The 22,178-nt window shown below is 37.0% G+C and overlaps 1 protein-coding gene across 2 annotated transcripts in view; it reads right to left on the bottom strand.

The window, feature by feature from the left end:
* Positions 1-741: 741 nt before the first annotated feature.
* Positions 742-22,178, bottom strand: part of LOC409692 (disintegrin and metalloproteinase domain-containing protein 10) — a 162,466-nt gene continuing 141,029 nt past the window's right edge. For both annotated transcript variants that reach the window (XM_026442228.1, XM_026442229.1), the window contains 7 exons: positions 21,481-21,649; positions 19,157-19,326; positions 8,293-8,460; positions 6,015-6,142; positions 4,886-5,000; positions 4,609-4,743; positions 742-1,539 (listed from right to left, as the gene is read on the bottom strand). In XM_026442228.1, coding sequence (XP_026298013.1) covers positions 832-1,539; positions 4,609-4,743; positions 4,886-5,000; positions 6,015-6,142; positions 8,293-8,460; positions 19,157-19,326; positions 21,481-21,649 — 1,593 coding nt within the window. In that variant the 3' untranslated portion in view covers positions 742-831. The remainder of the gene's footprint in view (positions 1,540-4,608; positions 4,744-4,885; positions 5,001-6,014; positions 6,143-8,292; positions 8,461-19,156; positions 19,327-21,480; positions 21,650-22,178) is intronic.

The raw sequence follows: 22,178 nt of genomic DNA, 5'->3' as shown, positions 1-22,178 counted from the left end.
AATTTTATGGATATCTTTGATCAATCGTAAAGGTATTGTCTTTTTGAAACAAAATTGCACTGTCCACTCGATGGATGTTTTTGAATAAACGTATATGAGAAAATTGCTCATGCAGGAATGTTAAACACATATAACATGAGTCGAAATTGAAACGAATATTACAAGAAGACAAAGATACATTTGAAAAATTATTTCGAAGAAAAGTAAAAATAAATTGGATGGATTTCGTTCTTCGAGTTTCGTACAATCATTATGATATTTATATCATTGAATGAATAATATATATATTCATAATATATAAATTAACGGAAAAATATAAAATATTAAATAATAATACATAAATTAACGAAATGAAATATTAAATATAAACTAATATTTGACCTAATTAATATTTAACACAATTAAATATTTAACGTCGTTGTTTGGACAAATAATAAATGAATAATATATGGCTCCATCAAAATTTAATTAATACATTGAATTTGAATCTCGAATAAAAGATTCAAAAGAAACGACATTATCCCGAGAGAGAGAGAGAAATATCGCATCGAAGATGAGAAATATTCAAATATTAAATTTTATTTACAATAAAAAATTCGCGAAATTAAACGAATCCATCGCTTCCATATCCTCTTAATTTTAGAATCAAGCAACGATCAACGAAAACAATTATCGAATAATCAATCGAAAGCTGTAAACGAGAATAAAATTTCACTTGTTGGAAGCCAAACGACACCGAAATTCCCGTCGAACGATATTTTTCCCAAAAAATATAACTTGAAGGAACTTGCAAGTATTCACAGAAACGTTGCACGATCTCCCTCTTCGAAACTAACTATCTGAGAGCAGCACGGTCAAATCCGACGTTTGACATCTCATCTCTGACACCTCGCAAGGTGTATCGGGAGTGTCTGGCATCACCAGAGGTTCGGTTTGGCATCTGTCACTTCTCCTACAAGATTTCACGATCACCTTGGAACCGGTGCACACTTGAACGTTCCTCCTCCACCCGCGGGGTCCACGCGCCGATTCACTGTTGTTGCTCGATTTCCTCCTCGCGTGGGAGGACGAATGCGCGCCCCGATTCCCGACGAGCAACGAGCAAACTCTCCTCCAAACGTCCACTTCCTCCTCCTCCTCCCCTCGCTTCTGCACGCTCTCCTTTCCACCTTTCGCCCTCCCCACCCTCGTCTCATCACCGCCATTCTTGCACAACTTCTCCACCTCGTTGGAGCATTGCTCCTCCTCGGACGACACTCGGGCGCCCGCCGAATCTCTGTCCGCCACCAGTCGAGAAATCCTTGCGAGGAACGTGCCACCCCCCGAGGGGCCATCCACCCTCTTCCACAGACGAGGAGACGCCGCGATGCTCTTCATAGCCTCGACGATCCTCCTTTTCACCCACCAAATGTCCATAGATCGTATCTTCCGCACGGACGAGCGCCCCCTCGTCGCCGCCTCCTCGCCTCCCGTGTTTCTCGCCTCGCCTTTCCTTGCACGGTTGTCCCGTCGTTTGGCCAGGAAATACGCCAGGAACGCCTGCGGCATGAAAATAAACCGGTTTTTCAGCGAAGGAATCCGTTCGCCATTTAATTGGATTAATGAAAATACACGAGGTGTTGATATTTTTATATATATATACTCGTGGGATATTTTTGGAAGCTTTGGAATCTTTCTAGTTTCTTAAATGGCAAAGTTTCGAATCAATTTTATTTAACCTCATTTTCAAGTTTCGAAAACACTTTTGTTACATTTTACATGATGGCAATACTGCATATATACACAATAATTAATAATAATTTATATTATTAAATTTTATTTATTGCATAAATAATATATATTTTCTTTTGTTGACGACGAGAGAATTGAACGATATTTGATTGAAAAAAAGGAACGAAGGTGTTGATATTTTTATATATATATATATATTTTTGTGGGATATTTTTGGAAGCTTTGGAATCTTTCTAATTTCTTAAATGGCAAAGTTTCGAATCAATTTTATTTAACCTCATTTTCAAGTTTCGAAAACACTTTTGTTACATTTTACATGGTGGCAATACTGCATATATACACAATGATTAATAATAATTTATATTATTAAATTTTATTTATTACACAAATAATATATATTTTCTTTTGTCCCCGTTGACGACGAGAGAATTGAATGATATTTGATTGAAAGAAAGGGAAACGAGAAGGAGATAAATATTATAGAAATTCAATTTATCGAAATATAATTTAAAGACGTGTTGATAAGTGTCTTTGGATGAGCGAGGATGGCGAACTGTATATGTATTCGTATATCTCAAGATTTGCTGTATTAATTCACAACGATAAAGTTGACAAACGGGATGGAAGATGGAGGGAGGAGACAAAGGTTGACAGATTATATTCGTTACATTGGCGGGGAAAAAGTTTGCGGTTGCATTATACGGGAAGCTCCCCGGGGATATGGTTTATAATATAATTCGTGGCGGTTTCGTGCTTTACCGCCGCTACTTTAAACCTATCTCCGGATGAATTTCCGCCTGCTTTGGCGGCCTTCGTGGCCCGGAAGTTGGCCAACTTGCGTAGAATTGAATTTACGATATATATATATATTTCACTCGATACGTTCCTTAATCACCAATCATTCTTTTCTTGTTTCTTTTTCCCATACTCGTGATACGTTTCATTTCTATTTATGGAGTAATGATGGAGTATAAAATTAGAAGAAGGGGGGAAGAAAAAACTCGGATCCATTACACGGTGTTCATCGGGTCGATGTATTTTAAGCGCAGAAACGACTATAAATATTCATGTGGTCGATCTTCGAATTCATCATAGTGGATCTTTCTCTCTCTCTCTCTCTCATTGAATCCTTTGCAGGGTATGATGTAATAATCCAATTTTAATCTAATCCAATCTCGGATAAGCAATGGTGGTACGCTAATTAGAATGCTAAATATGTAAAAGTTTTAATCAGTCGGAGTATATTTCATGTTTATTCGATCGGAAGATATTAAAAAAAAGAAAGAGAGAGAGAAAGTATAGAAAATCGATATTCTTTAATATTTCCGGGATATTCGAGCAAGATTTGAGGGAGTGAAAATTTTTTTTAATTTTTTCTTGATTTTTAGAAATGGTAGCACGAAGTGTATAAAATTAATATTTTCAACTCTTTTTTTTCTCCGTCTCGGGATCTTAATTTTTGCTAGTTTCGTTTCACGGTGGATGAATTTAAAAATGTGATGATTCTGACGAAGAAATACAGGTGAAAAATTTTTGTATAAATTGTTTCGTGTAAATCCTTTTGTCGCCAAGTAATGGAAAGTTCGAGATCAACTTAAAAGCTCGGATTATTTTTTATCTATGAGTGAACTTTCTCCATTTAACGTACGTTTATTTATCATTATAAATATACATAATATACGTGATTCAAAAAAGAAATTGCTTCTTTGACATATTGTTAATAAGAAACCGATATAAATATTTTCAATTTACATTCAATTCTCAATCAAACGAAATAGAATTTTTTTTCTTTCTTCGAATAGTTTCCCTTTTTCGTGCCATTTTCAATCATCCCAAGGGAAATGTATATAAATATATGTTCTTTTATGCGTTCACATGAAATTCGAATAGAAATTAAAATTTTTTTTTAAATAAATCGACGGGGGAGAAAGAAAATGAACAAATTGAGGATCGTATCTCTCGATCGAGCGTACCCCTTAATAATATATTTCAGTAAATTTTAATGTTTACCGTGCAATTTTTTCCTTCCTTTTTTTTTTTTCCTTTTTTTTCAATAATGAACACTCGTGCGCGCATCCGGATCGAAATTAAACGAACTGATTATTATTTGCCATAGAAATATCTGTGCGCTTTTACGGGTTTACAGAACAAAAACATCGATGTAATTGAATCGTATTTCCTCGCGTGATGCTCGCAACATATTTTCCATTGGAACGAGAACGCGCGCAACTGTTGCCCGTGTTTTTTTTATGCATATGTACAAATTTTAATTGACAGGACGAGTAATTGGATTTGCGTCGGTATTCGATACGTCAACGAATATACTTTTGCAGCACTGAACATATTCCGTGCCCCCTCCCCTCCTTTTCGTATCGAGATACGAGATATATTTTTAACTAGTTGAAAATACGAGCTGTTAAGAAGTGGAAAGAGTAGCTTTTCCGGGAATTTATACTTCGTTTATCGAAAGGAGTGAAAAATTGAGTGGAGCAAAATTGGTGGATTATTTTTAAAAATTCCCGCCTCTTTCGATCGGTTCCAATTTTTTTTTAATCGAAGATCATTCGTTTAAGTTATTATTACATTCTCATTCGAGCATTCGATCGAAATTAACGGTTACCCTACATTTTCGTACGTTTAAAAATTGATGTTGGAATCAAATTTACACGTTTCTCTTTCTATTATTACCAAAAAAAAGAAAGAAAGAATTTGCAAACGACTCGTAAAAATAATAACTCTATTCGATATTTTTGTCTTGATATCCGAAATCGATACTCTTGAAATATCCTTGTGCTCCTTGTCTCTTCGGTATTAATGATAAAAGAAAGAAACTCTCTTCGACTTTCGAAAAAAAAAAAATTGGAGATCAAAACTTACCAAGATCAAAAGTGAGACGAGGATAATTGCCGCGACGATGTACCAGCGATCGATCATCCATCGTTGGAAGCTTGCTAGGCTGGCGTCCGACAAGAGTAGTCTTCTCAGAGTTGCCAATGGCCCGCTGGGATCCACCTTGACGAATTATAAAAATTCGACGAATTTTAAAAGTTGCGTAATTAAGATCGATAAAGGGAGATAAAATATGAAAAGACTGTCTCATCTCAACGAGAGACTGACACGAGATGGAGAGAAGAGGGATCGACGGTTGTATTACCTCTCGACATCTTTGGAAGACGTCGCAATAGCCATTGTAATCGTTGCACGGTGTGCCTGGTTTCGACAGCATGTCAGGAATATCGTAAGGCGCTGAATTCCATGCGAACGATGATCTGCAAAGAGAGGTACCTTCTCAATGCCCGTTTGCTCGACGAGCTCGAGCTTTGCTAACAATCCCCTCGAGTTTTTTTTTTTTCTTTCTTTCGTTGCGTGCGATGAGGGAAAGATGGAAGAAGATAAGAAGGAAATATGGATTCATGAAGATTAAAAATCCAAGGCGAGAGAATTTATCGTATCAACCCTTTGAGCGTTTATCGGTATGAAAAGAATAAAAATAAAAATAAAAATAAAAATAAAAATTCAAGAGGATCGAGATAAACATTATAAGATATTTTTATATGTAATATTAAAAGATTCTTTTGCTTGTTTGTTATATAGTTACTTTTAATCGAGAGATAAAATCGAACAAATCAAAAAATGATCGACATTTCAAGTTTATAAAATAATAATATAAATGCGACAATCGTTTTCTCAAGAATACATCATTGGACACACAAATTTGTGTATCGATCAATCATTTAAATGAAATCACTTGAAATCAATAAAAAGTTAAATTAAAAATTCCATTCGAGGAAAATACGGACGATGAATTATTGGAATGATTTGAAAAATGATTTGATTGATCGATTAATCGTTTTCTCAAGAATACATCATTAAATACACAAATTAAATACACGTGTATCGATCAATCATTCGAATGAAATCATTTGAAATACACATGAATTATTGGGATGATTTGAATGTTCAAAAGGTTGATCGATCATTTTCTCAAGAATACATCATTAGATACACAAATTAAATACACGTGTATCGATCAATTATTCGAATGAAATCACTCGAAATCAATAAAAAGTTAAATCAAAAATTCCATTCGAGGAAAATACGGACGATGAATTATTGGGATGATTTGAACGCTCAAAGGGTTGATCGATCGATCGATCGATGAGGGCGGTCGTTTTAAAACCTCCTCGAATTATTTATCTCTCCCCACTAAAATGTTCTCCCCCCCTGGCGGTAAAAGAGGATAATTGAAACGCGCGAAACCACGTATCGAGATCGTCTCTCACAGGCACGGTTGATCCTCTCCTGCCAATTTACAGCAGAGTTCGCAGCTTTTGGTCGGGGGATCGTCGGGTCCCGCGATGCACTGACAGGATTCCAATCCGTAAGCCAGGCAAATGCTCCCGGTACATTCCTGCAAGCAATGCAACAGACCGATAAAGTGTCAGCCTACTACTGGAATAAACCTCTGAATACTGAGGTAATTTCCCAGTGGAGGGTGGGGGATCTTTGAAGAAGGATAAACAATTGGGGATATCCGCCACGAGGATACTTTTACTTACCCCTTTCGTTTTCGTTTCTCGTTGTAAACGAGACGAATCGTAATTACGTTAGAAATCGTGACACTCTGTTCTTGGAATAAAATTGATATTTAATTGCTTCGAGGAGGATGTTTATTATCGAGGCATTCCACTTATAATTCTCATTTGAACATTGAAACATCTACGAGGATTATTAAATTAGATTAGAGAATCGAAGAATAATTATTGGATATCGAATAAGTCTTTGTTTCGGAAGAAAATAGAAATAGAATATCGTGGGGGATTATTTCTTGGAAAAACGTGCACCATTACGTGGCACGTGGTAAGAAGAAGGAGAGCGTGGTTCGAAAACAGAACGGCAAAGCAAATTGCAAACGGCAGCTGACTCGTCCCATCTCGGCTCGTTATTGTACTTGCAGATTAGAAAGCCAGTATTTCGGGGGGAGTATCGATTCGTAGCTGCCGATGCGTACTGTCGAATTGTTGCACGTGTGCGGCCTGAAACGCGTTTTCAGCTTGGCTGGCTGTAATCCAATGTTTCTACTCGAACTGGAACTAGAGGAAATAACCTTGCGCCCGTTATCACCCGCTGTTCGATGCTAGTTTAGACCAAGAAGGTAAACTTGTACAGCTCGAAATCGATCCATCTGGTAATTTTTCGTTACCTTGGTTGGCAATTTTATTAAAACAGGATATTCAGGATATTTTGTAAAGAAATACACGTTGGAGGAAAATTAGAAAGATGTAATAATACGTCCATTATTTCTCAAATTTTATGATCATTGGATCATTTCTATCATGTATCGAATGATTTAACGTGAAAATATAGGATGTTGACCTCGTAGATAGGAATAATGGATAGAAATTTATCTGAAAATTAAATCCAAATTGGCAAATTTTCGATCGAAATTGACCGATCCCTTTTTAATTCCATTCCCACGAATTTCGAAAACCATCCTCCCCCATATATTCTTCTCCCCCGTGGAATTAATTTCGGAACGAAGTTGAAAATTTAGCGGAAAAGCTAATCTCGGATTCATCGAAGATGCGAGCAAGGAATGCCTCTCGAGATTTCGAACGACAAATGAAATGCACTATCGCACTCGATCCGAAGGATATTTCATTGGTCGATGTGCGTGTGTGCACGCCAAAGCCTCAAAGCCTTAAATCCCACGCTTCAAAGCGCGTAGGAAAATACCGCGCGCACATTTCGAGATCGTTTCCCCGCTGGATTTTTCCCTCCCCAAGAAACCGATCTTATAGCCAACCATGCTCCAGGAGAGCATTCGGTTTCGAATCTTCTCTCTGTGGATTTATTCGTCCAAAGTCGTCCATGTCGAAATGGAAATTTAAGCGCGAATATCTTGTCAAAAGAAAGATTTATTATATTCAGTCATTGACGCGAAGGAATGTTTCTTTAAATATTTCTTCTCGAATATATTATAGCGTAATTGATTCGTGTTGGATCCGGGAAATGGATGGCGGCGGCCTTCGATGAATAAGTAACTAGGCCAGTTTCGCAACAGGAAATTGTAAGTTGGTGCCTAATATTTGATGCGATCATTCTAGTTTGGGAATTTTTATTAGATTTTATACAAATTTCATTAAAAATTTTCGATCGATATTCCAAAGAATTTGAATTAAAAGGCAATCGTAGATAGATTCTTCCCTCGTTAAATGTATAAAAATCCAGATAATTTGAAACAAAGTATAAATTTTCAAAGAGCTTTTACCAATCGAATATTATAAATCAATAATAGATCCTACTGCTTCTATTCTTCAATTCGTCTGATTATTAAAAATCTCAAATTTGATCATTAACCAAGATGTAAAATCGGGGAGAACAAAAATTCGCAGAGTTAATTCGGAGAAATGGAAATCGTTTCCCGTGAAAACTTGGCTTCGTACATCGAGTACCAACCTGTCCTGTTGTTGTTGCGGAAGAAGGTGGCGGAAATTCACAGGATGATGGGAAAGGAATGACGTGTAACAAGAGAACGGTGCAGGAAGCGTGTACACTCACCCCCATGTAGCAGACGTATTCCTCGTTGCATATGGTCTTGTTGGGCTTGTTGATGGATGGCGGGCACTGGGGGCTACGCCCGTCGCAAAAGCTCGCGTCCCTGCAACCGTTGTCGTCCCTGCACTTATCGCCGTTGCGCAGGGTGCAACCGGACGTGCAGCAAGGGCCCTGGGAAACATGGCGAGAATGAACGACGCCGTTGCTCGTACACACGCGATATGATATGGGGCAGACGCGAAAGAAACGCGTGTCCAATTGTGCGGAACGTGTGTACGTATCCCTCGATCGTTTATTTTTTTTTTTTCCTTTTTTTCCTCGAGAAATACGAGGAAGAGCAGCGTGTTTCGCGATGGATGTGCTTTGAAAAGGAGAGGAGTCTCATTGTGAGAACGCTTTCAACGTTTATATTGTCCAAGATATAGGTTTTGGGTCTTTGGAAATCTTCTCCGGAATGTAAAAAGAAAAGAAAATTATTTTAATCAGGTTATTTTTACAGTCTGGCAAAGTGTTTGTTATTGATCGATTTGGTGCAAGATCTTTCTTCGATCTTTTTCCATTGGTTAATTTTTTAAAGAGTAAATGCTTCTTCTCGGTGGTGGGAAAAATTTTTAAAAAATAAAACGGAAAATTATTAACAGAGAGTTTGGGAAAGAAGAGGAGTCCTCTTGCAATTTTCCATTAATTGCCGTTTTATAATTGCCGTTGATCGCGCGTGGCTTTGTCCGGTCGAAAATTCATGATTTACCAACCCGTCTGGCGCAACGCACGGTTGTTCTTTTTTTTTTTTAAAAAGCTCGGCCGCTTTGTAGCGCTCGTTAATTTATTTTCGCCGCTCGTGTCGATGATAATGCGCGATCCAGTTGGAACGCGTTCCAACACTGTATTGTGCGCGAGGCCGGGAACAATATCTCGATTTTTCGGCCGATTTTCTGGACAGAACAATGGGGCAACATTGTTGTGCGCGGCTGAGAATTTGGGCCAATGCGATATCAAGACTCTCCCTCGTTTTATTTTTTTTTTTCTTTCCTTTCTTCTCTTTTTAATTCTTAATTTTCCTATTTTTCGCTTTCTTTCTCTTTTTGTTTCTTCTTTGAGAAGAATTCGTTTAAATTATACACTTTTCAGGCATTTTTATCTCTAATTCGCGCGGTTATTGGGATTCGCTTCGTGTTGTTTATCCCTTTTCCGGGAAATTTCTTTTTCAATTTTTTTAATTGCTCCGTTGTGCTCGCCACGCTTTTTCAATCGAAAATTCGCGGAAAAAGCGAAATTTGTATTGGATCCCATACATATTGGAACACGAATCTCTGGGACAACGGCACTTTAGTAATCGATCATCCTATCTGGTGTATATAACGCGATAAAATTTACGATAGTTGTACAAAAAAAAAAAAAAAAAAAAAAAAAGGTTGCCTCGATGTCACGTTGATTGGTACACGCGGTGACTTCTTGATACTTTCCGTTGTATCACGCAAAACAACGCGCCGATATATATATATATATCGATGATATATGAACTCGAAATATGATATTCGTTTATTAATAAACTTAATGCATCTTTGCAGAAATCCAGAAATTACGTTTGAATGCTCGATCAAGCTTGTAATTATTATATATGCACACAGTCGATGACACGTGGTGGCATACACGGTAAACAAATAAATCGAAATTAATCGGCAAATAATGAACGATTAATAGGGTACATTAGGCACATATTTGAATTGATTATAATGCTATTGAACGATATTATGTTACGGAATATATATATACAATTGTACATAATTATGCGACAAGAATTTTCATTGGATTCGATTTAGTTCAAAGTCAGAGCAAAGAAAATAAATAAATTATGTTTTAATAGACGTATGAAAATTATATTAAAAATCAAAATTTCAACCGTCTAATGGCGGATTGAATCCGATCTTTCGTCAATTTTTCAACAAGATTCCGTGATTTATATATAAATCGTATCAATTTATATCGTTTATTATATACACGGTTCGGAAAATCTATTCGTGGCAGAACGTACACGCAATAATGAATATTTATGGAATTGAAAGAGCACGCGGGGCACAAGTTTCAGACTTTGTCGAGATGATACGTGCAGAAGTAGTTTTGGGGAGGGGAAGGGCGCAAACTGTTTGCCAAACCGTGATTTCACGCTTGGAAAACTTCCACCCTGATTTTCTTTATAACTTTGGAACCGTTCTTCGATAAATATTCGAAGAAATCGTGTATATCGTCCGACGTGGAGGAGGATCGATATATATATACGAAAAATCTTTGCGGAGGAGCCGTTGTTGAGGTTTTTTTCCAGACGTTTCACGATATTACGAAAGCGTTTCAGCGATTAAACCGTACATTAAAGACGTTGTGCCCGCTCGAGAAATCGTGATTCCTGCTCCCGTTCTCGCCACCAACTTTACGAGATCCATCCCCGGCTTTCCATCTGGGAAATTGCTGTATCTGCAATTACACGTGAAACACTCGGCCGGATGCGAGGAAAATTTAAAAGTACCGCCTTCGTAGTTTCTAAGAAATTCGCAATCCGGTGAAACGGTTGGACTATTTCGAACAAAAAATCCTTTTCGATTTTCAAATGGAAATTCAAATGCATGAATTGATATATAATGATACGATATTTAATACAATTACGATAGATAATTTGAGTTACATATAAATTAGTTATCAAGAAATTTAAGTTACAGTTAAAACGGTTCCACCTTTGTTCCATCTAAAATTTAAATTGCTCGCATAACTCGATAAACAAGTCTCAATATCGTCAACTTTCCTTTCTTTTTTCTTTTTTCCTTTATTAAAAAATCGATTCTTTCACACTCTAACTTCCAATAATATCATTGTTGCTCCATTGTTTAACAGATTACTTTAAAAGTGAATTTAAACACGATCAATCATCTCATCCAAAAATCTTCCCTCTTAAATATATCCGACAACGATGTAATCGATCCATCAGGGGAGATAAAAAACACCACCGAAAGGTCACCTCTCCCCCTCCTTGTAGCCAATATCTCCTCGTATCGAGAAACTTGGTTGCACCGGGGGAAACAGCAGGGGCATTGGGGATCTCGTCGCTCGACAATTTTCGATTTAATTAAATCGAGGAACAGAGAGGAGGGGGAGAGAAACGTTTAAGCGAATCGAATGATTTTCGCTTAAGGTCCAGATAAGAACGATCCACGGTTTGAATATCTGATAGAGGGATACCCCCGTGGGATCGGCAGCCGATGCTTGGAAAATAAGGTTCCCCGGTCTGATACGTTTTCCGGTTCAACGAATTGGCACGGAAAGAGAGAGAGAGAGAGAAGAAATTCGATGCTGATGCAAGTGGATGTTATTCTCGGTGTGCGTGCATATATCGGGAAATAAATAACCCGATGGAAAAGTGCATTCGGCCCGAATGAGAGAATGTTACACGGAAAAATCCTTTCCTCCAAGACCGCTTTCCTACCAATCGGTTCTCTCCCCTCTTAATTTATCGAATAAAAAAGAGGGAGAGGGAGAGAAAAGAGAAAGAAAGGGGAGAGGTTCGCCAATTACAGATTCGAAAAGATTTTCAATTTCCTTTCTAAGGGTTGAGACGTGGCGTTTAATCGCGCCCCCTTTATACCTGCCCTCTTCCTAGAGAGGAGAATAAGGGATGCCTCATTCCAAGTTGGCGATTAACGTTTTCAATCAGAGGGGGATAAGACTTATCTCTAAACGGCTGCGAAGCTGCAATTCCCGGCGAGATTTAGGACTCGCCTTAATGCCCGGTAATGTCAAGAGTCTCTCGCCCCTTTTATTTAGGCCCGCGCCTATCTCCCCGTATATTCTTAATTAGAAACGATAAGGGGTATCGTTTCGACGTCGAGTTCATCTTCTTGTACAATTTCGAGGGGAGGGGAGGTTGAAATTTAAATGGTTGTTGTCGAGAAATATATATATATATCTTTCCTGGAATCGCTCCTCCACCCTGTGTTTACGTAATCGTACATCCTGTTAATTCGAGGGGGTTGATAAGTCTTATCTTAGCGTATATCATAATTTGAGTTTCGCCGTTGTTAATTTGCCTCGTAGTTTAAGGAGTACAAGATTTCTCGCGAGGGGAAGTTTTACAGTTTTTATTTTGTAGATTTTTTTTGATGACGATTTTTAAAAAACGAGAATTTTAATAACAGAATTTTAAACGTATTCCGTGATAATTTTTCATTCCACTTCAGTTCAAATGTAATGGAAAAGAATTAAATTGCCTGATATTGTCGAGGAATTTTCCAAGATTCGATAACAATAGAGGGAGTGATTATTGTGTAATGTACACGAATCTGTTGGACACTCTCACACTTGGACACATCGACACGTTTACTTGTATGGCGAACACGTAATAATGAAATTCGAGAAGCTCTCTTACACCGGCAATCTTACACTCGCGCTGAATCTCGGCCCTCGAAACGTAATAACACGGTGTGAAACGGATCAATTTATCGAATTTCAATACTACTTTCAATAGGGAGAAATCTCGAAGGCGGACGGATGGCGCGACAATAGAAGGAAATCGTGAAACTCTCCCCGTCTTGGAGTAATTGCCGTTTACAGATGTAACGAAATGTCGCGGTTAACGAAGCGAGGATATTATACGAAATCATCCTTGATGAAATTCATCCGGTTTGCCGGAGCTTGAACCATTTTCCCTGGTCGACAGAGATTTCATTTCCCTTTGATATCCGTCACGTAAATAATTGCCTCGCGATCTTTCTATCTTTTCTATCTTTCTATATTCACGGAACAAATTTTGTTTCCAATTGTTGGCTCGAAAGAAAAATTTCAAAGAGATTTAATACTTTTCCACGATTACCGCGCCGTGGAATTTATTAAATTTTTCGTAAATTTTTCGCGTCCAGATTTCTTTGGTTTTGAAACAGTCGTTTTCTGTTCAAAAAGGAAATATTAATCGTGAATTAATTCACCTATTTCATGGTGAATTAATTACCTATATCTTTGAGTTGTACTACTTAAATATTTTCATTTTTTATTAAATTCACTCTGTAATAGTCGAGTCTCACCTTGTAATAAAATTAACCAGATTATCGTGTAACAAGATTTAAAAAAACAACTTTGAGCTATTATTAGCGTATATTCGAAATTCCTTTTTAAAACAAAAAGGTACAAGGTCTCACCTTGTAATAAAATTAACCAGATTATCGTGTAACAAGATTTAAAAAAACAACTTTGAGCTATTATTAGCGTATATTCGAAATTCCTTTTTAAAACAAAAGGTATAAATTTTCATATTTTTCGTCGATATTTAATATATATCCGTGTAAATATTTCAACCAATTAATCCTACTTTAATGCACGAGGTAAGCCAAGTAAACGAACGACGCGGATCTTCATCATCGATATTATTCAGAGTGTTGCGTTTTTTTCCACGTGACATGGTAATAAAAATAAGGGACGATGAGATCCCGTGAGATTTTCCAGAGGAAAAATGAAACCACGTGTATAGGTGTCACGATTGAAACGTATGCAAATGTATGCACGCGTATGTGTGCGCATTGTGAAAATAGAACGAAACGAAGAGATGGATTCATTTTACCGAAGGAAGGAAGGAAGGAAGGAAGTGGCGTTATCGTTTCGTGCTTTGAAGGAGAATCGAATCTCTCGAGATGTATCTCTCGATCGGATTCATCGAAATGTTTTCCAGAATCGCGCCGATAATTTCTCCTTCCCCTGTGGACCGAAACAAGATAATCAGCTTTTGCCGTTAACAGGAAATATTATTTCAAAGCAAGACGTTAATTTCGTTAGAGATTGATTGTTCGATACAGACATTCGATACATTGCGTCGAGAAGCTTCGAATCATCATCGTCATCACCATTGTCAAAACTATTCAGAATAATTCGAATCTGTACAACATATGACAAAGTATTAATCAAAATTTTCACCAAAAATGAAAGGAGATTTATTATTATTATTATCATTTGTGCATATATTTTCTACTTTTAATTTAAAACAACTTTATTTGATCTTATATCGAATCATCTGATATTCTTCTAAGCTTCAAATCTCTAGTTAAGTCATCACTATTATCGAAACTATTCAGAATAATTCGAATCTGTACATATGACAAAATATTAATAAAAATTTTCATCAAAAATGAATTTTATATATATATATATATATAATATATATTAATATATATATATATATATATATATATTAAAGGAGATTTATTATTATGGTTTATATATTTGGAAATGTTTAGCAACTACTTCTTTTCGAGTCGTATCACTTGTATATTTTCTACTTGTAATTTAAAACAACTTTATTTGATCTTTTGAGTTATATCTAATCATCTGGATATTCTTCTAAGCTTCAAATCTCTAGTTAAGTCATCACTATTATCGAAACTCATTCAGAATAATTCGAATCTGTACAACATATGAGTACAAAGTATTAATCAAAATTTTCACCAAAAATGAATTTTTTTTTATATATTAGGATTAATTATTATTAAGATTTATTATTATAGATTTATATATTTGGAAATGTTCAGCAATACTTTTTTTCGAGTTGTATCACTTGTGCATACATTTTCTACTTTTGTTATTTGATCTTCTGAGTTATATCGAATCATCTGGATATTCGTTTGATCATCATCGTTAATCTTTGCTACACGAATAATTCAGTGGAAACTTTTTTCTATAATCAGCTTTATTTCTCGACTTCTCTCTCTCACAAAAAAAGAAAAAAAAGAAAACATTATTACAACAAATTTATATTTATATTTTCGTGTTGTCTCAAGTTCTGATCATTTCCCAAATTATTTAAAATCGGGATTAAAATAAAACATACACTTTTGTAACGTAGGACGAAAAATGGGAGGATGCATCGCCTATTAATAATCTCGAGACCTCGAATCCTGTTTGAAAATAATGCACCCTTCCCCTTGTACCGCAGCTACGTGTTCCCATCCCCGCAAACATGCTCTTTCCGCTTTATCTTTCTAGTACCCGGTTGTTTTCCTTTCCTCCGACTATTTATCTTTCTTCTTGCACCGTCCCCCTGTTTTCTTTCCTCACTAGCAGCTCGTTTCCCCTCCTTCCACTCCCCCCCCCTCCCTCTCCATCCCACTCTTTCCCTCATCAGTCTCGACCCCGCACCTCCTTCGTTATCTTTCTCAATTTTTTTCTCCTCCTATTCTTATTCCACCCTTCCTTCCCTTAATGTCCACAGTTTACTTCCACCACCTTGCTTCCTCCCTCTCTCTCCTCTCTCTCTTCCTCTTCCCCCGCCCCGCTCCTTGTTTATTGTCCTCCACGTTCAACTTTGCTCGGGGAAGGAGGAGAAAGGGAGGAGAAGGAGGGGGGAAAAAACGTCGTCCATTCGTCTACGTCCTCCAAGTTTCGCGAATCTACGTGTTTTGCATCTGGTACTTCTCTCTCCGCGTGCACCTAATGCATCCGAGCTCCGGGAGAGAACGATGCCATTTCGGTATTTTCGTTTTTCACTTGCTTCCCTCCCCCTTCGAGTCACGCCCTATCACGTTTATCTCGATTCGCGATCCTTCTCATTTTTTTCGTCCATTCCATGGACGCCTATTCGTGGAAGCCGTGGATTCACGCGTTCAAAATTTAATAATAGAGAATCCTGATTTTCCGATGAAGTAATTTTTTAGCGACCAGTGTTTCGAGTATGAAATTTAAAAACTCGATATTACTCGGTGATATTCGAATTTTATTCGATTTTGATCTGGAAATGATTATTCGTAAAAAGAAAAAAAGAAAAGAAGTAATTGGATTCGATTGTTTGGTGGAAAATCTTCGGATCCTAATTCGAATTGGATCCTTCGAACATAATGAATCCCGAGCTCGGGATTCAAACAAAAGCTGAATACGTCGAAACGAAGTGTTTTAAATTACAGTCTATTCACGATTTCCACGCGTAATAATTAGTAGCCGTGCACGAAAAGGAGACGGAAAAAGGAAAAAATGTAGCAATTACCACGTCGGTTGAACAATACCCGTGTAATTTTTCTCCACGATTGGAAATCTCGTTACAGCGATAAAAATTTCCAAAGTTCTGCGCATTAATTAGTGGAAAAATAGCGTATTACGAAGAAGAAAAAAGATTGAGACACGGGTGAACGAGATATTCTTACAAATCTGAAATCCAAAGTCATCATTACTCTCATAGATTTGTCGCGTAGTTTGAAAGCTATTCGTATACAAATTTCGTAAATAATTTTAATTATCATTTCGTCTCCTTATAATTTCCTCTTGAAATCAAATTTCCTAACTTCTCTCGATTAAACGCAAAGAGTTAACTGTCTCCAACTCGCTCAAGAAACGAAACCAATAACAGACGTGTTGATTTCGATTGGTTCTTGAAAACAATAGAATTAGAATCATCGATGGTAGAAAATAGGTGGCGCTCCAAGATGGAGGAGGATAAATGGTGGAAAATTAAATCGATCCTGTGTTTGCGCCTTGTCGATAATAATACGGGAACTGGAAGAGGCTGTGGAAACTAATTCGCAACCCTCAAGTTCACTCGTGGCGGTCCGTGATGGAGTAAATTTGTTGGAGCGCGAAGAATCGTACATGTACGAGATTGCAGTTTCCAACACGAAGCACACCGTCATCGAGAAAAGTGCTTTGGTGAATGGCCTTGTATTCAGAGAGCCATTATTGTGTTGTGTTTTCAGCCGGGTGGGTGTAAGCTCAATATTTAACTAATGCTTTCTCCTACCTACTTTTCCTTTTTCTTTCCATTCTCGCTCTTGTTGTTATTTCATCCCTCGTTGAATCGTTGGAATCTTGCGAAATATATATTTCTTTCTAGTTTCATTTTCTTTCTTTCTTTCTATCTTGTTTCTTTCTTTACAGTACTCAAATATATATATATTATTCCACTCGTTACTGCTTATTTCGTTCGCTCGATTTTTCAGAGAAGAGATCGACAATTCCATTAACGAAAATTAGTAAAAAAATTATTAAATTCCGCGATCATTTTTGGAAAATTTCCTCGACAACAATCCCCTCTCTCCTTCGCTCGTTTAAATTTAATCACGTTAATTGTCGATGTCTCGAACTTCCTGCGAACGATCCTCCGCGCGAAATCAATGCCGATGGAAACAGTATCCTCCCTCGAGTTACGCCCGCATTAGGTTTCGATGTACGCGTTCGAGTGGATTGAAGGAGGATCCAAGTTCGTGGTTGCATAAATTATGAGAACGTCTCGATTTCGCGCACTCGTTATCCGCCGTTTAATCATCGCGACCCTCGCGATATATCGAAGGGGAGGGAGTCCAAGAGTTCGACGGAAACACAAACGACGCGCTCTGGTTGGATTAACGCGGAGTTGTTGGAGATTCATGCGCGGCGACGAGCCACGTGTAACGACACGTTCCGCGTTTAATTACGGGTTTACCGTTAATAAACGTAGAAACTGCATGGGATGTCGCGCAACCTGCCTTGTTATCAATTAGCAATGCTGCGAGCAGGAGGAATGGACGCGTTTATTTCGAGACGATTTCGATTTTCGGTAACAAAATGATGCGGAAGATACTTGGAGAATAATAATATTGGAGATGATGGAAGGATTGTGAATAGAGGAGTCTTTTTTGATTTATAATACAGTTGATATTACAATTTATTTTTTAAATAGAATCACAGTTATAGCTGATCAGATGGAAGGTGAATAGTTAGGTGGACAAGTAAAACTCTTCTCTTTTTAAAAAACGTAACGTGGTTTAATTCGATGAAACAATCGATAATATTAATCCCTAAAGCGTCAATAATTGGAATTTCGTTCCGCTTTGTTAATTTATCAGAATCCAATTAACAATGTCCAATTAGCGAGTCAACGTCAATTTTAGGAATTACGAGCGATTATTAAATTTGGGGAAGGCATTTCGAAATTGCTCTTTTTTTTTTTTTTTTTATCATTAAAAAAGAAAGTTAGTGAAAATTTTCGGCATTCAAACGTAACGTGAACGTAAACGAAAACGAATCAATGAGGGAATGCGACGGAGGTTTCGGAAGAGGTGGGCTCGCGTCTGACAGAAAAGTTGGCGTTGCACGCTCGCATTCCGTTTCCTACATTACGCTTTCAAGATATTCAATAGGAATTCATAACATATTCAACGTGTAGCTTTCGTAGAAAATGAAAATGAGTCTCTGTCGAAATTTCGAAGGAACTCGCTGCTAAAGGGGTGTATTTGCAACGACTGTAAAAATATCTCTCTCTCTCCACGGAGAGAGATCTTGAAAACTTGGAGCATCCGACGTTACCGTTTCCTTTAATATTTCAACGTAAATATAACCAAGAATTTGACATCCTTTCACTGAAAAATGCAATTTTAACTTTCAGTTTGCTACACATCTTCGCACATATTCCTTCAATTTCACTCGTGCCATGCCCCTCTCCCTCCCTCAGAATCAATCCCATCAATTTTTAAAAACAAAACTTTATCCCCATCAATATCAATTTTTTGTCTCTTCAATCGTGGAATAACTTTCAAAATTATTCCTTTATGAAGTCTTCATTATTAAATAAACGTGATAAGAATAAGGATCAAGCAGCTTTTTACTCATCACGCGAAAGGATAATCGTTATTATCGAGTTTGAGGAAAATTCCAGAGATGAAATATATTATTAACAATCTTAATAATCCAAGTTTCTCGAGATCTTTCGAGACCTTTCGAATCGACGCCGTTTATCTGGAACGATCGAATGATAGAAGAAAAAAAAAAGAAGCAACTGGAGGGTAGCAAATGAGGGGACATTAGACTTAATCACAGTTCACGAGGGAGGCTACGCTATCCGAACACGGATAGGAAAGGAAGGAGAAGTGGCACTTACTTGGCTGGGGCTGCACACCGCGCCATCGGCAAGACGACAAGGTAGCTCGTGAAGGGCGTGATGGAGCCGTTGGGGATGGCAACAAGGGTCGTTGCAGTCCTCCTCCCATCCGCAATCGCATTCCTCGCCATCTTCCACCACGCCGTTCCCGCAGATGGCGTTTTGGGGCTCTGAAAAATCATCGATTCTCCATTAACTCGACTCGCCATTTCACCGACCATAAACTCTCCCTTCCTTCTTCCTTCCACTTTTTTTTATTTTTTAATCGGTATTGCGAAGAAAGCAACGGATACTATTGTTCCCCTCGATACTCCATTACTTTGATCGGCTCGAGTTGAAACGGGCCACAAGTGGAGTGGATGGAATAAATGTTAGCTTGATTTGCAGCTTAATGAAAACCTGGATTTAAATGAAGCTCAACAAGTCGGCTATGCGTAATGTAATCAATTGCGGATCAAGTGGTTCTCGAACAGCTCTGTTCTTACAGCTCCGTGATGATCGACGTGTCGAGGAATTTTTTCGAAACTTTTGAAATTGTCGAATTCTTCTTCGTGAAACGTTGATCTATTCATAGTAATTAATGAGCGTAGGATTTGATCACGAAGCAGGATTTTTTTTTTAATCGACAATTGATCGAATTATTACAATCTTTCAGTTTATTTTATAAAACGGTTTTGACATCGAATGATTTGTCCCATTTTTCTTTTTTCGATCTTATTTGATAGTTGAAAAAGCGTGATTCGACGATATCCAACGAGAAAAGTTAATGAGAAACAGACTTGAAGATGTAACTTGTGTGTTATATCATTTTTTTCAATCTAAAGTTATCAATTCCCATCCATATTGAAACGAGAATAATTTCTGCTAATAATTTCCCTGAAATGCAGCAACTTGCGTTATTACCATTCGTCGTGGCAACATTTCATTTCATTCTCTTTTTATCTCCCCTCGTTTCCAACTACCTCGTATAACGCGCATCGTATCCATGTTCGATATTCGAACAAACTTTTTCCCAGCTAGCCTCCGCCAACGGTCACAGATATCTTTTTGTTATTAACAATTAACGAGTCGTGTCTGTTTCTTGTTTGCTCGAGTTGTCGCTCGTTTGCCCCTGCGTTCAATGTTCGTTTCCAGAAACGAGTTTTCCACGAGGATCTGTGTGGAGACTCTGTGCTATTAAAATTGCAATTGAGTTGCAATTAGACTCTGTCTCTCTGGTCGATATATCGAGTCACCGATACGTTCCATCTTTCTTTTGTTCTCCATTTTTCCGCTCTTCTAGCGGGGATGGTATTCTTTAAAGATATATTTATTAATAGGAATGAAATGGTATATCCAATTCTTTTTTTTTTTCGAATCCATTAGTGTTTATCGTCTTCAATAATTTTCTTTGGAAACTTTGAGGTTTTTACGAGACAAAATCGTATATTGTAAAGCACTTTTTGAAGTTTTAAATCATTCTACTTTTCGGATTTTCATATTTTTCTTCTTTTGATTCGTGTAAACTCGTGTGAGCTCTAAAAAGTTAAGAATTGGATCGATAATTATTATATCGGATCTTATTTATATCAAATGTTTAATTTTAATAAGAATTTAATAACATGTATGGTTACTTTTAACCTAAAAACGTATCTTTTCTCAAGCAAATTTTTAATCTCGTATTTTCAGAAAAGATCTTGTCACTTTAATTAAAATATTTCTCTCAAATGTTAATTAATACGGTCTCCATTTTCTTTTTTTTTTTTTTTTGAAAAGTGCTGTTTGAAAAGTTTCGTAATAATAACGTCAGAGGAATACAGTAATAAATTTCATATACCGCCACCAATTAAATTGTTCATATTTTTTGCTCACATTGTCTTTGCTGTATAATTAGACATTGTTATAAAAATGGAAAACTTTTTTCCTATCGGCGATCATTTATTTTCCAAAACTTTGCCTTGTATCGAATAATTCTCCTAATTAAAATTCAACTTTTAAAATTTTAGAGATCATTAACGAGATGTCCTTGATACGTTCGTTTCAAAAGACCAAACATTTTTCCTCGAGTAATCGATTATTACACTCAACGAGAAAAATGGCGAAAAATAGATCGTTTCCAAGATCTCCATGCAATGGAAAACCTTGCAAAAATCTGTTCAATTTATCCACGCGTTCTAACATTAATATTACTACAATTGTTTGATTCTAGAAAAAATAAATTATCGGATAAAATATTTTTGCAGCCAAATATCATTGATAAATCATTCAGACGAATGAATGAAAAGCTCGGTCCAGGAAAAGTGTAAGAACTAATTAAAATTTTGAAAAAGCTTCTTCTTATTTACCGGCAAAGCACCCCTTGGACGAGCGGGCTTTGGCATTTAGAACTGGATTTATGGAGACCAGGCTGCAAGGGCTGAATCGATTGTTGTTTCGTTTATCCCCGCTGGTTGCTCTTGCGAACATTATAAAATTTCCGTCCTCCCCGCCTGGTGAACACTCGTCTGGATCGTGCTGTGCTCGGCAGAAAGAGAAAGACGAGTTAGAAAAATGGAATAAAAAGATTACTTAAAAGATTTGCACGTAACGTGTGTAAACTTGCAGATTTAATAATTTTTTATTGTAAATAATTTTGGATGGTTTTTTTTAACACAAATATATTTTGTTTTTATTTTCTTAAATTGTCGAAAAAATTAAAGATCTGCACTGCACGAGAAATTACAAGTACAGAGAAGTATAGACAAAGATGATCTCAAACATTCTTGGAAATAGTTGAACGTGAAACTTCTTCTCTCTCGTAACATTGCAGCACCAACTTTTCGAACAATCCAGCGCTTAATTGCCTAGGACATTATTCGCATTCCTTCCTTGAACACGTTTCTTGCACGGTGCTGACTCGTTGATTTTTCCAAGAAGGAAATGCAATTTTCTATTTTTTTTTTCGTTTGCACAAATATATGCAAAAAGTGTTAAAATTAGAAGCAAGTTCAGCAATAGAATATTACAATTGATAGAACAATTTATAATATAAACGATCCTTGTC

Source organism: Apis mellifera, linkage group LG8, assembly GCF_003254395.2.
Source record: "Apis mellifera strain DH4 linkage group LG8, Amel_HAv3.1, whole genome shotgun sequence".
Classification (NCBI taxonomy): Eukaryota; Metazoa; Arthropoda; class Insecta; order Hymenoptera; family Apidae; genus Apis; species Apis mellifera.
This window is presented reverse-complemented; position numbering and strand designations above follow the sequence as displayed.